This window comes from Babylonia areolata, chromosome 16 (assembly GCF_041734735.1).
Source record: "Babylonia areolata isolate BAREFJ2019XMU chromosome 16, ASM4173473v1, whole genome shotgun sequence".
NCBI classification, from domain to species: Eukaryota; Metazoa; Mollusca; class Gastropoda; order Neogastropoda; family Buccinidae; genus Babylonia; species Babylonia areolata.
The window spans coordinates 13,118,069-13,135,815 of NC_134891.1; the positions used below are offsets into that span (position 1 = coordinate 13,118,069).

The window sequence follows — 17,747 nt, forward strand, 5'->3', positions numbered from 1 at the left end:
ATTCTTTAATTGCTTGTGTACAGCTTATGAAGTTCAAGAAGTTTACTTTTGTTCCATACTTCCTTGAGAATTCTTCATAATTTAAGAATTGGCCTCTTTCATTTATAACATCATTAACAAAAAATTTTTTTTTTATCTGTCCATGCTTTACAGTGAAAATAGTTAATGTTGATTTTGAACTTGTTATTGTAAAAAGTAGGGGTCTGCTACAATTTCTGCATTCTTATTCAATACTTTTTGAATACAAAATCTATCATAAGCATCATATACATCTCTCCAAAACTTATTACGTTTAGAAATCTTTTAGAGCCATAGTTGTTTGGGTTTTAAAAATTTTTTTATTCTATCTATTTCAGGATGTATATTTTGTAGTATTTTCTTCCATTTAAAACATGCAGTGAGCATTTTTCGTAGCCAGGATAGTTTCAGTGCTTGTACAAAAGCCTGTATGTTAGGTACTCCAATTCCCCCGCTTTCTACATCATGCACTGCACACACTCGTTTTATTTTGTCTGTTTTTTTTTGTCCCATACAAATTGAAAACACATGTCTTGTAGCTGTTTTAGCTCACTGTCAGGTGGGTTTGGTAACAATATCCATAGGTAAACCAGTTTGGACACAATAAGTGATTTGAGCACAGCTACCCTGCCCAGAGGTGTTGATATTCGTTTCGACCAAATATTAAATAATGTTTTTCCTTCGACAAATTTATCTGCTATGTTGATTTCCGTTAGATTAGATAGATCATTCAAAAGCCAGATACCAAAGATTTTAAATTTAGGGGGGGGTTCTATTCCATACGTTGGTTCTCTAAGTATATTATATTTGAGTTTTTCTTTTTACCTAACCAAACATTAACAGTTTTTTCAACATTTAACTTAAGTCCTGAAAATTCCTCAAACTCTCCAAATACATCAAACAATTGTTTATAAGATTTTCTGTCTCCTTCCAATGTAAATGATGTGTCATCAGCAAACTGACTTATTTTAAATTCCGTGTCTGATATGTATTCCTTTAATTTCTTTGTCTTCTCTAATTTTACCAGCTAATATTTCTACACACCAGATGAATAAATATGGTGATATAGGGTTTATAGGGAAAGTCTGTGACATCTTTCCATTAACAATTACACGAGCTTTAATATTTTTTTTTATAAAAACTGTAAATCCATTTTCTGATATCATTTCCAAAACCAAATGTTTCAAGAACATTTCCCATGTAATCCCAGTTTACGGAGTCAAAGGCTTTTTCAAACTCAATTGAAACCAATAACCCAGGTTGTTGTTTTATATCTAAGTAGTGTATCATGTCATATAACAATCGAATGTTATCCCCAATATACCTCCCTGAAATAAACCCAGTCTGATCTTCATGAATTAGTTTTGGTAACACTGTTTTCATTCTATTTGCTATGCAAGCTGAACTGATTTTATATGTGACATTCAGTAGTGAGATAGGTCTCCAGTTTTTAAGGCATTCCCTTGGTTTATCTCCCTTGGGTATACAGATTATCGATCCTTCTCTTTGTGTGATTGACATTTCACCTTTAATGAACCCTTAAAATATTTATAGACCGAACCACAAAGTCCCCTAGCTGTCTCCCAAATTTTTTTAAAAGTTTACTGTCATCCCCTCTGTACCAGGGCTTTTGTCATTCAGCATATTTTTTTTTAACACTTCTGATACTTCTTTTGTTATTAATCCTTCCAGTTTGTCGGATTCAACTTTGCTTAATTTGGGTAAATTTGTTATGTAATTACTAAGCTCTATATTTTGTGATTTTATTTCTTTATATAAATCACTGAAGAATGTCTTTGTCTCCTCCAGCATTTCATCACTTTCAATTAACAGTTTGCCATCATCTGATACTAATTTTAACATTTGTTTGCTAGAAAACTGTCTTTTCTCTAATGTATAGAAGTATTTGTTTATTTTCTCCCCCTGAGATGCCCATCTTGCTTTTGATCTTAAGATTATGCCTTCCATTTTTGATTTTCTAATTTCTGTTAGTTGTGTCTTACGTTCTGTTATGAGAAGTGTATCAAGTTCAGTAAGGGGTGATTTTCTTTCTAATGCTTGTATTTCCTCTTCAAAGTGTTGTTCAGTTTGTCTTAATTCTCTTTTTTTCTTTATACTGTATGAAATGGATTTTGTTCTAATTTCCATTAGAAGCGTATCTAAGAACAACTGGTCCAAAATCACAAACTGTATCTGATCATTGCTTATTTGTTTGAGATTTTCTCTCACATAAGGAATCACTGCATACTGTTGTTTTATTTCTTCAATAGTGTCATTAATCAATTTTGCATATTCATGGTCTATGAGTAATGATGAATTAAATTTCCAAAGGCTTCTGCTTCTTTCTTCAACTTTGAATACTATTTTTCTACATAAATTATTAGAGAGTGATCACTTCGATAACCAAATAGAATATCTGCATTTTTTATATTAGTGATTAAGGATTCAGAAATTAAAAAGAAGTCAAGACGACTCTGTTGAAAAGGGTTGGTTCTTCTCCAACTATATCTTAAAACTTCAGGATTCACTTCTCTCCATATGTCAGTTAGCTCTAATGTGGAGGTCATTTCAAAAACTACATCTCTTGCTTTTACATTATTTATATGCTTATAGTTATAGTAGTCAAGATTAGGGTTCATTACTAGGTTCCAATCACCTGCAATAAGGATATTTGGAATACTCATTTCCTCAATTTTTGTTTGGATTACTTTGAAAAACTCTGGTCCATCCCTGTTCGTTTACAGTTGACTTCATCAAGTTTTTGCGCCTTACAGATATTATCATTATTATTAGCAGTTCTCTTTTATGTATTTATTATTTATTCATTTACTTTTAAAAATTATTTATTTATTTATTTTTTGTTTGTTTGTTAATTTATTTATTTATTTATTTTTTATTTCATTTTATTTATTGACTCACTTGTGTAAACAAAGTGAGTCTATGTTTTAAACAGGTGTTCAGTTGTCTCTGTGTGTGTGTGTGTGTGTGTGTGTGTGTGGGTCTGTGTGTCCGTGGTAAACTTTAACATTGCCATTTTCTCTGCAAATACTTTAACAGTTGACACCAAATTAGGCATAAAAATAGGAAAAATTCAGTTCTTTCCAGTCATCTTGTTTAAAACAATATTGCACCTCTGGGATGGGCACAATTGTTTTTAAGCCAAATAATATGCAAACTGCATTTACTGTTTATATATATATATATATATCTTATTCTCTAAACTTGGCACTTTGATATGATATTCTGACACAACAACAACAGCAGTCATTTTTATCATTTTTTGTTCAAACAGGAACTTCTTTTGCAAAGCATGGAAGTTTTATTTATTTTGCAAACGTTTTGGTGCAGATAGTAAAAATGGGAAATTAATCTGTAATTAATGCTAGGGGACTTAATTTGCTTTAAACTGATCTTTCTCATCTTAAACATTACGTTTTGAAATTATACTCAGTACATAAAAAGCTTGTGTGTTTTACTCTCAGTGTATAGGGCTTTCACTATGTTCATTCGCCCAAGTGGTCTTTTTCGGAAAATACTAAAACCAATACGACGAGTGGACTTTATAGATCTCTTGGCTGAGCCCTGAAGGTCATGGGCAAAAATCAATCGCGTACACATATTTATACAGATTCAAAGCGCGTGTCCATATTCTTCGCGAACGCGAACGACGCCATTTTGTTTCAAGTTGTTGACCTGCCTGTTCAATCCTATATTCAATCGACAATACACGATAACATGTGATGGAAAGTTGGAGAAGGAGACCGTTAAATATTTATTCAGAGAAAGATTTGTGAACGCCTCATCACTTACTGGATTATGCTCCAAACTGCCATAAAGATATCCATAGAATCAGTCAGAATTCACAAAATACTCAATTTTCATATCAACTTTAAAACTAAAAAACTAGAATGAACATAAAAGAGAAATTGAATCGACCGTGTCAACCGGGTGTAACTAAGCTTGTACATCTATCTAGATCCAGAGAAAACGGCTAAATGTTGAAGTGTGATTGCGGCGATAGCCACGTCTCCTTTACCGCGGACTTAAAAAGAATTTTTAATTGTTCTTAAAGATTTTTTGAATGCCCAAGATACACCAGAATAATATGATTTGAACAGCGTTCTGACTGCGAATACCGCAATCGATTTATCGCCCTTTACAAAAAAGCATGTTTAAATATTATATTTTTGAACGTCAGTTAAGGAGCCACGATAGTGTAATGGAATGACAGTTTCTTCTCATCCGAACATGCGGGGTTCGAATCTGCCGTTTGGACTTTTTTTTTCTTTTTCTTTTAACCCGAAGTTTTATAATAACAAATACAGAACACATTTTAACAATTAGATTTTTTTTTTTAAAGTGTATCACAAGTGAGTCTCGAAGGCCTTGCCTCTCTTGTTTATTTATTTATTATTATTATTATTATAATTCTCAAGGCCTGACTAAGCGCGTTGGGTTACGCTGCTGGTCAGGCATCTGCTTGGCAGATGTGGTGTAGCGTATATGGATTTGTCCGAACGCAGTCACGCCTCCTTGAGCTACTGATATTGACACTGATACTGATCCCGCTGCCTGAGACGAACTTCCGAAGTCCGGCAACCTTTTATGGCGGGGCCACTTTTATGGCCTTTTTATGGCCCCATCTTGGAGCACCCCACCCCAGATGTGAAGGGGCCGACGATCGAGGAGACGTCACACATAAGACAAAGACCCATACACTAGTTTAAGAACACACACACGCACAAACTGGCACACACACTGGCAAAACTTCCACTTGTGATCACATTTGATTTATTCCCACGTGAACACCAGGACGCTCTACTCTACTATTTTATCTCTGTTTTCAACACTATAATCATTCACACATACTCGTTTAGTATATTGATTCATAACCTACCAATTCTTTTTAATGATCTATTATTATTATTATTATTTTATTTAATATACTTTTTGTATTCCGTTAAATTAGTTAACTTTCTGGAACTGTGATCAACTAGAGACAATCACTGAACTTTCTCGAGCAATGACGTCCGACAACAACCTAAATGTGTTTCAGTGGAACTGTCGATCTATTGGTACAAACTGTGATCACTTAGTGCAACATCTTGCGAATCATAACTATCATTTGCTAGCACTTCAATCTCTAAATGTTAAGAGAGATAAACTTCCTAAATTTAGTCACTATTACTTTCCACCATTACATCAAAAGGTGGATACCAATGAGAAAATCAGCACAGCTATATACATTCGAGAAGGGGTCAAGTACACTCCATGCCCCAGCCCCGTTCCAACAGACATACCAAATATTCATTCTTGTAATGTAAAAGTCCAGTTTAATTCTTCACTTTTAACTGTCATATCTGTATACCTACCTCAGGGTCCAAATGACTTTATTAATACAGAGTGGATTCGAACCTTACGTACAGACCAGGACAAAAAAGTTCTCATTACGGGAGACTTTAATGCACACTCGCCATTTTCACTAAGTTGGGAGAAAGGCTGCCAGTCGATCACTAGCAATCGTTTTATTGAAAACATTGTAGATGCTTCTCTATACCTACTTAACGATGGCAGAATAACACGTGTCCCAGACAATCCAAGTCATAGAGCAACTGCCATAGATCTTCTGACTTTAATCTCACCAGATCTGGCACCAATATGTGACTGGCATACACTGAATGACACTCTTAATAGTGATCATTTGCCTATTATCACAAGACTTGAATCAAAAATATCTCAGTCGATAGAGGATAAGATTCCAAAATACAATTACAGACTTGCGAACTGGGATAAATTCAGAAGTTTACTTTCATCGTTTCAAATTAACAACATAAACGATACAGACGTCAACAGTTTATATTCGATATTTACAAATGCAGTCATCACCGCTGCAAATGAATCTATTCCAAAGTTCAAATCGGTTAAGATCATAAGCACTCTGGTAATATCTGGTGGAATGAGGCTTGTGAAGCAGCAAAGAAAGAAAAGAAGTCAAAATTCAAAATATACTTAAAAGTACAATCCCCCCCCCCCACCCACCCCCCAAAAAAAACATTTAGAGATGAAAAAAGCTAAAGATAAAGCAAATAGTGTTAACGCACAAGCAAAAAGGCAGTACTGGTCGTCTTACTACACAATGAAGCTTTCAATCACAAAGATATGCAAAAGGTATGGGGAAAACTAAAAACAATGAAAAATGGAATATATTTACCACAATGCCCTATTAAACTGGACCATACAGATCTGCCTTCAAATATTGAAAAGGCAGAGGTTTTTGCTGACATGTTTGGTAACCATAGTAGAAACACTGGTTTGTCTGAAGAAAATAGAAAGAGAAAGCCAAGAGAAAAATGAAGCATACCAAGGTTCAGAGAGCGTAAATCATCTATATATAAATAGTGAAATAACACTAGATGAAATAAAGGAATGTCTCTCAAATCTCGGCAGCAAAAAAAAACATCAGTTGGTTTAGACGGAATTTCAAACGAAATGTTGAATCATTTGCCCGTAAATTTGACTGATTTCTTACACTTATTTTTAAAGAAATGTTGGTCTGGTGGTGACATTCCTCTTGCATGGAAACAATCAATCGTTGTCCCAATACACAAACAGGGCAAACACAGAACAGATAAAAACAGTTATCGACTAATAGCCTTAACATCGCATGTATGCAAACTAATGGAAAAAAATTGATTTAAAAAGACTTGTTCATTATAGGGTATAGAAGTATAGCGTAATACCTATAACCCAAGCTGGCTTTAGAAAAGGTAGATCCTCCACAGAACATCTAGTCAAACTGACTACACAGGTAAAGCAACAGTTTGCAAGGCGAAAAAACGTACTAGCGACTTTTTTTATGTGAAAAAAGCATACGACCAAGTGTGACATGCTCGTCTTTTATATAAACTGAAAAAAATATCGGTATCACAGGTAATATGTATGATTATATTACAAGTTTTTTATCAGATAGATTTATACAAGTAAGAATAGGAAATATCTACTCAACCCCCAGACAATTACACATGGGTTACCACAAGGATCAGTAATTTCGCCGATGTTATATAATATATTATTAGCAGATCTACCTAACAGGCTAGCTAAAGATACAGTCTTGGTTCAATTTGCTGATGACATTTGTTTATGGATGAAGGTAACAATGAAAAATAAAACGCCTACTAGGACACTGAATTACACAAAGAAAATATACCAGCGGGAACTTGATTAAATCAGCAACTTTATGACAGAAAATGGTTTATCATTGTCCTTAGAAAAATACAAATATGATGCTATCTAATACAGGATCAGACCCAGAAAAGCTCCCTGTGTTTACAGTAAATGGTATTATCATCAGGCATAGATAGTCTGTTAAATTTTTGGGAATCTATCTTTCTTCAAAACATTCATGGAATTATCATATTGACAATATATTAAATAAAGCAAGGAAAGGTCTAAATTTCCTTAAAATAATTTGTAAACAGTACTGGGGGCAAGATACCAAAGCGTTAATATCTCTCGCTACCTCCCTCGTACGTTCACGCTTGACATACGCTCAAGAAGTATTTTTCAGTGCTTCACTGCATTTGTTAAAGAAGCTGCAAAGCATTGATTATAAGGCGTATAAACTCGCTCTTGGTCAAATTACATCAAATTTAGGAACTTACAGAGAAGCAGGTGTTTCATCTCTTAATGAACAAAGGAAAGCTTCAGCCGCGAAATTCGTTATCAAATCCCCAGTTCTGCATATGAAACCTTTTCAAAAGAAGAAGCTAATTTGAGTTCACATAAAGATTTTGCTAAAAGAGCTAAAACGATACAGTCTATGACATCCATTAATACATTTGCATCAGATATCATTAGTGCCACGGAAACAAAAGACAAGCAAATTGCAAAAATACCTACTTTTTCACCAGTCCCTGAATGGGAGCAGTGTAAAGCTACCTTTGACATAGATTATACAGATCTATCCAAGAACCAGTCACCATTTCTGTTAAAACCTGAAGTACTCTCCCATACAGAAAATCAATATTCAAACTATCTAAAAATATACACAGATGGATCTGTTCTAGAACTGAGAAGGTAATTCAGGAGCAGCTTTTGTAATTCCTTCATTTAGAATAGAAAAAAATATACTATATTGGTAGACAATATTCCATTTTCACAGCTGAACTTATAGCCATACTTAGGGCCTTAAATTATATTTCAGACATTCCAAAACCTGTATGTGGTATTTTATTATGTGCAGACTCGAAGTCAGTGTTACAAACTATAAAATTTCCAAATTCAAAGAAGCGAATTGTGATGACAATGGAAATAAAACATATTATTCATCAATTGACAAAACAGGGTATTAATATAACTTTCTGTTGGGTACCTTCGCACTGTGGAATATCTTCTAATGAGTGGGTAGACCAAGCAGCCAGAAGAGCAGCACGTAATTTCGAAGGAGCAATACAACTTGACATCCAGTTAGATCTACGTGAATGCTTTAGTAGTATAGAAAATATATCTAGAAATCGATTTAAGAAATTGCTTATCGATTCAAATAATCAGTATTACCAGTATTGTGTGAACACAAAGAATGCAACTAATCCCAAACATTTTCTAACATTGACACCCAGAGCACATTCAAGACAAATCACAAGTCTAATGTATAGAATTCGTTTAAATGCCTTTCGTACAAAAATTTCTAAAAACATATAATGCATGTGCCATAAGCAAATAACTGTAAACCATCTACTCATTCATTGTCCTATCAGAAGACAGTTAATTCCAAAAAATGTAGTTGATGACTTGTTTACCAATACTCCATCAGCCACTGAAAAGATTTTGATTGATTATTCATTGCTTAGAATGTTTTCGGAAATTTTAAACTCCAGTCCAGTTGGCATCCTCCTTTGATGAATTCTAATTAATGTCGCTATTTATATTTACATTGTTGTAAGTTAATACTTGTTGATATGCATACATATATTCTTCTTCCTATGACACCTCATTTATTACACACCACAATCTCTTTAGCCTTTAATTTCTTATAATGTACTTTTTCTCAACTAAATAAGATGAACACTTTCTTACACTAATATACACATATATTCCCTTTCCTTTATCCACTACTTTTCTCCTTTCCGTCTAATAACACTTACAGTGAACAGACGTTAAACTGAAGAAAACATATACACATGCACTGACATGCACTGACACACACACACACACACACGCACGCACGCACGAACGCACACACTAACACACGGACCATGATGCATATCCATCACCCACATACACACCTACCTCCCATGCACTTTCACATAGTACATAATTCAAATGCACGCGCAAGCACTACACCGGCACACACACAGAGGCACACAGACACACAAACACAGACAATTAAACACACACACACACACACACACACACACACACACACACACACACACACACACACACACACATCGACACAGTAAGCACAACAGACACAAAAGTTGTAAGTTTTACGACCCAGCCAAGTGGCGGAGATAACACGATGGCAAATATAAAAGCGCTAGAGATAAGATAACATAGGGCGCGATCTCCGGGCTGCCGTGCGCGCACGCACGCAAGCACCCACTTACACACGCACACACACACACGGCACAACTTCAACGTACTCTCACACACAAACACACCTTGTAATACGTGCACGCATATACTGTACTCACACATACTCACACATGCATGCATGCACGAACACACCACCACCACCAGCACAACTACACAACTGTTGGGGTGATTCCCAGAGACATTATATGCCGCAATATGTTATAGCTTGCATGCAGTGTCGCTGGTGCAGTTGATATTCTGTTCAGTTGTGTCTGTCTCCTGGCATGCATTGCCGGCGACAGTAATTATGTGCATGGCGACAACATGTGCCACAACATGTTGTGTTCGTGAACTAAATGGTTATTTCAATGAGTAATGACGTGACTGTGTCTCAGTTTAAAAATCTTATGGCGTGAAGAACTGATCTACAATCAACACAAAATAGAATCTGAAAAACAGTTTTCGGAAACGAGATTATACATTTTAACACCATCAGAATTGTGAGTTCAACAGTGAAGCAGATGAAGTCACTGTTAGACTTAAGGTTTGGAATGAAGAATGCAGCACCCCACCCCCCCAAACACACGCACACACGCACGCACACTAACACACACACACTCACACACACATACACAGAGATAAACACACACACGCGCGCGCGCGCGTACACACACACATATACATACACAAAAACGCATACGAACACGCGTGCACGCATGTATACCTGCATGCCTAAACTGATGTAAAAGTACATATGATATGCACAAGCAGAAACCCAAGGTACAACCTACGACTGGTTCTATATACACTGGCTTACTGAAGGATGCATGCTGGCTTTAAACAAGAAAACAGACACACACACAGAGCCACACACAGAGACATAAAGAGACAAACAAGCAGAGAGACAGCCGGTCAGACACACACACACACACACACACACACACACCCCCCAAGAGAAGGGTGATGGAGGCATGGAGATAGATTTATATTTGTTTATGTGTGTGCGTCTTTTTAAGCCACTGATGATTAGATATGTTCAATTCTGTGCATGATAAGACAATATCCTAAAGACTGAACAGATTATATGTTGATCTTGATGATGAATAATAGAGAAAGACAGGAAGGTGGGGTGGTGAGGGACGGATATGACTCGATTGTTGAATAATGGCACAAAGGGGAGTGTAGGTGGAGGTTCCCTCTGTTAATCAAAGGGCAGTAATTTCCAACTAAACCCACTGGTTAACAAATAGTAAAGAGTGGTAACTCTCTCCATTCGCAAGGTACACAACTTCAAGTCAGTGCTGCTTACGCTACCGATTCAGCTAGCACACAGGTAAATAAAAGGTACATTGGTACTAACCCAGACACTTCCTCTAAAAGGAAGCGCCGGGCCTGTCCTTATACCGATCATTTGACATGTGCACACAGCAGCAAAGGCAGAAGAAATGTGCAAACACAAATTAGCTTTTGTTCAAGACTGGCATAGCCTCTTTAATCCTGAACAAGACACACAGAACACATGGACAATACAGAACAAACACGTGGTTGCCTTGGTGGTTTTTCAACTGGAAATTAACAAATAATGAGGCCAGGAGGCTGTTTTTACCCAAACGACATAATCATTTGATTTCTCCACTTCACATGCAGTTTGACACGATGGTAATGCAGTATTTGCTAATGAGTATACACGCTGAGAGCAGCTGAGTAACTTTTGTGATGTATCACACCTTATCTTTTGTCATGTAACGTCTTATGTTAGTAATTATGCAATATTTTTGTTGTTGTTTTTTGTAAAATGGTGAAAAACCAAGAAAATATGGTAATCATGCCCCATCAAATTATGCAAGAACATTGTATAAAATGAATATAGGGCTTTAGTATTAATGATAAAGCAGTAAAAGCTCGGAAAATGAAAAGAATTGAAATAAAGAAATACGCTAAAATTTGGTAAAAGTGGATACACCTGGACATTATGAGTATTTTAGTTTGGTTGGGTGGCATTGTAACGGAAATTTTTTTTTTTAATGTTAGTAAAAAATAGAGTTAGGGCGATGTGTGCAAGGATCACACCCAATAACTCTGCTCCTCCGTTCTTTTGAGGAAAATGTGTGCTCTTTCTTCCCTTTAAAAAAAAAAAAAATTATTATTATTTTCTGTGGGAATTGTCTACTAGGTCAGATGGAAGAGGTCAGGCAGGTGAGGGAGAGTAGAATAGGGGGGAAAGGGTGGAAGAGGGGGAGTAGGACTGTGGCGAACATAGGGAGTGCGGGCGACATAGGAAAGGGTGAGTATATAATGGGTGAGACTGATTCAGTGAATGTTCATGTTAACAGATGTGATCAAAGATAGTTTACATGGTAGAAAGCGGAAAAACGTGTTTGACCAAGGGTTTTCCACACCACAAAGTATTTTGAATAAACGTGCATCCACCCACATAATTGTTCCATACGAAATAAAACACTTCTTAAAATGAACGGTATACAGACTGGTACCAAAATGTACATGAATGAAATTTTCATTGTAACAGATCCCAACAGAGCTGGGGAACATTATCAGCAGGCCTAATGCACGGCTGAGAAAATCCACAAACAAGCACTGTAGCCTTATATTTCCAAAATGGCGCATTCACCAAAAAACTTTAAGAAGAGACAACATATTTCACCGAATGAATGAACAAATATGCATAAAATAAAATCAAAGTAAACATAAGACCCTTTCACATCCGTATTTTGAATGTACAATCGTATTCACAAAAAAAACCCAATTATCAATGAACACACACACAAAAAAAACCCACCAAAGTAATCATCACCATCGTCGTCGTCGTCATCATCATCCAACACTGCCAACAGCAAAACGATGATCAGGAGAGCTGTATGAAAGGCAATGTTTCAGCAGTCTTTTTTAAGACAGTAAGGCCAGATGCTTCAGCCGCTTTGCTGGTTTCAAACAGGCTTTCATAATGAATGGCATTAACGTCTCCATTTGAAGCCAATCACAACGAAACCTAGAGCAATTAGTTGTAAAAAAAATATATCGTATTGTATTGTATTGTATTGTATTGTATTGTATTGTATTGTCACAACAGATTTCTCTGCATGAAATTCGGGCTGCTCTCCTCAGGGAGAACACGACACGACACTCACAGCGACAGACTTTTTTCTGCCTGCAGGTGTCTCTGTTTTCCTAGAAACGCTTGCTCCTTTAAGATCAGTCTGCTTCAAGGTATGTGACAATGAATCAAACACATATTTGACAGGAAAGTGGATGAAGATAGCATAATTTTAGACGCATTTTTATTAAAAGAAACGGTGCCATTGAATGACTCCATTAAATGGAAAGGCGGTGCACTGTGAGGACGCACTCTTCGGGTACAGCGTGACGAATCCAACTTTGAGAAATCTATTGTGACGAAAAGCAGTGAATTCGGACAATGCAGACAGACAGTGTTTTTGGTCTAAGACAGAAAATTTGCGATCATGGGACAGAGTGAATCGGACATGGCTCAGCAGCAGTTTGCCAGAAAAGGCTGTTAATGGACAGACGGACAAACACAAGGTCCGCGAGACATATCTACGTACCTCATAACAGCTTTCTGTAACACTTCGCGCGTTTAAAGACAACTTGAACACATCACCAGGACAACGACAAAGGGAAACGATCCGTGACCACCTGGTGAGGAACACGCCAGACAAAGACGTCAGGATGGAACTGAAAGGGGGACAAACGAACCAAGTAAGAGATGGTCGATCACAGATGCCACGAGTTACTGTACACGGGAATGACTGCCAGTCAAAATATACATGAGTGACTGATTATCAAGCCATCAGTTTGACCCACATGGCTGTAACAGCAAGCAGCGTGTTCTAAAGCATTCATCACTAATATCTAATGTTTGCATGTGCAGACTATAGTCTCTGGCATGAGATACAATGTAACATGCAAATTTCGTTCGTGGACAAAAAAATCACTGAAAAGTAAATATAGATACAACAATTTGTGACCAATGGAAAGTTTTGGAGAAAAGGCATTTCCTCGGAAAAATGTCAGCCAATCACCACGCCTGTTCACGTCCTCAGACACAGATCCTACACACGGCACAGATGCTCACTGAAAAAAAAAAAAAACAGAAAAAAACACCATCAAAGCTCCTTTTATTTGTCCAAGAACTGTAACTGTACGGCACACAAAGAAGACCTTTCTCCTCACTTTCTCACATGCATTTACACAGACTTACCGGCAGACATTAATATAATATCGAACAGAATCGTTCACATCATGGCTGTGTAGAGTCATTGTTGTCAATGCTGGCAGTACTCAGTGGTCTTGAACCAGCCGGTTTCGATTCCATTTTGGCAATGACTGCACCACAAGAACAAACGACCTCTGGCTCATCCCAGGTCATCTCCACCTTCAGACTGCAGCTGAGACAAGGCGTTCGCTCTAAAGGTTTGACCTGCAGCATGAACGCAGATTATCATTATCATTATCGTCCTCATTATTATTATGATTATTGGTAGTGATGATAATGATGATGTTGATGATGATGATTATCATTATCATCATTATCATTATCATTGCTGTTGGTGTTACTGTTACTGTTCTTGTTTCTGTTTTCATCATCATCATCATCATCATCATCATCATCAGTACTAGTGGTAATAGTAGCAGCTCCGGCAACAACAGAAGCAGTAACAGTAACAGTACGTTGATTTAAGTCCAGTCGGATCAGGATAATTTTGCCATTTTCTTACTCGAAAAAAGTTATCATCCCAATCTGATAAGTTCCAGTATAGTAACACAAACGTCTTGCTGAAAATGATGATTGTTTATGGCTAGCGAACCACCTGTGTTCAGCACACAGCCACAAGAGGTGCCTCAGTCTCCGCGCCCTTCACTGGAACGATGGCAATGACCGCACGAGACCCAAGAGGTTTTGGGGAACGGGTGGCTGGGGGGGTGGGGGTGGGGGGTGGGGTGGCGGAGGCGGGGCTGCAAACGGACTATGATACTGTTTAAAGACAATAATCCAAAATAAAGTCTGAAAGAACTAATAAGTCACTGCTCGAATCCCGGGTGAAACAAGTTGCATGTTATCAAATTCAGATGAGACTAAAACAGAACAGTGGGCCAGGAAACAACAAGAAACGAATAAACCTAAAGCTGACAAGAAAGAAAACAATGATGTTGAAAAACGTGATGGACAGAGAAGAGGAACGTATTGTGTGCGGAATTTGCGGAAAGAACCATCTCTGGCATCTCAATGGGGGACTGAAAACCAGGTATAAACACCCGTGCACAGCAAAGCAAGCTGACACCTCAACCATTCTCCTATAATGGCAATGACAACGTGACAGAGAGAGAAATGTCGCACATCAAACAAGCACATTCAACGACAAAGGTAAAGACGTTCAATGGCTCGCAGCTGTGTGCCTTACTAAAAGTGACAGTTTCAGTTTCCAAAAGATGTCAAAGTGTGCCCACTGATCCATATACGCCATATCACATCTGCTTCAGAAAAACAACAACAACAACAACGAGCAGATGTGTGACCTTCGCATAAACCAAAGCGCTGGTCAGGCCTTGATGGCTTGCCTTCCCCAGACTTGCGCTAAGTGACATAAATGAAATGATTAACCAAAATGAACAAATAAGTACATACAGAAAAATATGATAAAAGGAAAAATTCGTAGAAGGCGAATGATTGCGGTAGTTATTACATTTGATAATCATTTACCTTTCCCTCCAACACAAAGCAAGCAGGTACACACCTCATAGGCTTCATAGCCTTTCTACCTTTCCCTCCAACACAAAGCAAGCAGGTACACACCTCATAGGCTTCATAGCCTTTTTCCAGTGTGAAGGCCAGGTGGAATTGAACCCTCTCCCCCGCGTAGCGGGACCCCTCCATCTCGGCGAACAGCGGGATGTAGAACACTCTGACCGAGGTTCTGTTCCCACCAAGGTCAAGGTCGATGTGACCAGCCAGCTTCTTGTTCCTGGCCGTGATAGTTCCCTTGCACACTGCCAGCTTGGCGCTGGAGTGGCCGTCTGCACAAAGGACCGGTCCTTCCGTGGGTGCCCCCACCCCCACCCCACCCTCTCTCTCTCTCTCTCTCACTCTCTCTGTGCATGTTCACATCAGTTCTAATGAGATACACGTGTAAGCATTCCTCCTTTAGTTTCATCTCTTTTAAAATCGATGTGTGTGCGTGTATGTGTGTATGTATGTTCGTGCGCGCGTGCGCAGTGTTGTGTACGTCAGTTTAATGGGAGCATTCTTTATTTTGTTCATTGTCTTTTGACATTCTGTGTGTGTGTGTGTGTGTGTGTGTGTGTGTGTGTGTGTGTGTGTTCGCGCACCCCACGACTGTTGGTGCGTGCATGACATATCAACGTACTTTTGAGGCAGCGATCCTCCACGTGGCCCACCGAGCTGCTGGTGACGAGACGCAGAATGCCCTGGGCGGAGTCCTGCCCCAGCCACTCCCGGGGGAAGCGGGGCCGGACCACTGTCTTGCTGACCTTGTGCATGGCGTCCTCCTGCAGCATCTCCGCCTCCACCAGGTAGTCCGTGCTCCCTGTGTACAGAAAGAGAGAGAGAGAGAGAGAGGGTGGGATGATACAGACAGAGACAGTGAGCCTGGAGAGAGAGAGACAGAGACAGAGACACACAGACAGACGGACAGAGAGAGACAAAGACAGACAGAGGCAGTGAGAGACAGAGACAGTGAGAGACAGAGACAGAGAGAGACAGAGACAGTGAGAGACAGAGACAGTGAGACAGACAGAGACAGATTCAAGATTCCAATCTGTCCTTGTGACAACAATAACAATAACAACATTAACGATAACGACACAACAATAATAATTTTGTTAACACTGCAACATCTACTGCTACTACAACGAAGAATGATCACCATCATCATCATTAACATCGTAAAAAGTAATAAAACGAGCGCATTCACACAGTCATATCCATACACATGCACACACTCTCTCCATCCAACACACACACACACACACACACACACACACACACACACATATATATATATATATATATATATATATATGTGTGTGTATATATATATATATATATATATATATATATATATATATACTTATGCACATACAGAGACATGACCGAAGTGAGAAACATAGCGGACATAAAGAGGACAGAGAAACACAACTTTAACATTGTACATATACAAAAGTGATTAATTTACTGATGCAGATGTTACAGGTAATAACATCCAATTTACAGGCGAACAAGTAAAAACATTAAAGCACAAAGACAGAAATTAAATAAATTCACTGCATGTAAAGGTATATATACAAACAAAAAAACATGATTTTCTGTCTTTTTTAGCTGGTAAAAAAATGCATTGTGGGCCTATTGTTTGTGGAGCAGAAGTTTTCGTATGCTTGATTTGAAGGAACGTAATGAACCGCACGTGTTAATGAACGAAGGAAGAAAGTTCCAAACAGATGGTCCAAAAAATGCGAAGCTAGATTTGTACAAATTGATGCGCACACGAGGCAGAATATAATTATCTGAATCGTAAAGCTCTAATGCCCGTTGAACAAGGTCACTGAGGTATGGTGGTGACATGTTTTTGTGTACTTTGAACATGAGGACCTTTTTATTGTAGTCGAATTGCTTGTATAGTGGTAATATTTCCAGTTTTGTTAATTTTTCATCTGTTGATAGGGAGTGGTCTGGTAAAAATACGTTTAGCTGCTCGTCTATGCAATGAGTTAACTTTTTTTTTTTTTAGCTGGTTGTGACTGGCATTGCTCCAAACTGTAGATGCATAATTGACATGAGAGAGACAGTGTGCCCCAAAGAATAATGTTCTAGTTGGAGGATCGACGTAATATCTAAGTTTATTGAGTAAGAACAAATTACGGACTAATTGTTTGCATACATGGTTGATATGAGCTTGCCAGTTCAGTTCTTTGTCAATAATTACCCCAAGAACGCGGTGCTCACAAACTTGTTCAATTCAGTTCTTGTTTACCTCGAGCTTTAAAATGAGAGGTTTACGTTGGTGTTTCTGTCTGGATGTCAGTGCCATACGTTTTGTTTTGTGTGGGTTAAGTTCCATGTGGTTTTGATAATACCAGTCTGAAATGTCATTTATTCCCTG

The 17,747-nt window shown here is 37.9% G+C and overlaps 1 protein-coding gene across 5 annotated transcripts in view; it reads right to left on the minus strand.

The window, feature by feature from the left end:
* Positions 1-4,786: 4,786 nt before the first annotated feature.
* LOC143291170 (uncharacterized) overlaps positions 4,787-17,747 on the minus strand; it is a 39,932-nt gene continuing 26,971 nt past the window's right edge. For 3 of the 5 annotated variants that reach the window (XM_076600874.1, XM_076600873.1, XM_076600872.1), the window contains 3 exons: positions 15,996-16,175; positions 15,425-15,645; positions 4,787-14,050 (listed from right to left, as the gene is read on the minus strand). In XM_076600874.1, coding sequence (XP_076456989.1) covers positions 13,871-14,050; positions 15,425-15,645; positions 15,996-16,175 — 581 coding nt within the window. In that variant the 3' untranslated portion in view covers positions 4,787-13,870. The remainder of the gene's footprint in view (positions 14,051-15,424; positions 15,646-15,995; positions 16,176-17,747) is intronic. The other 2 variants (XM_076600875.1, XM_076600876.1) reach the window with 2 other exon arrangements.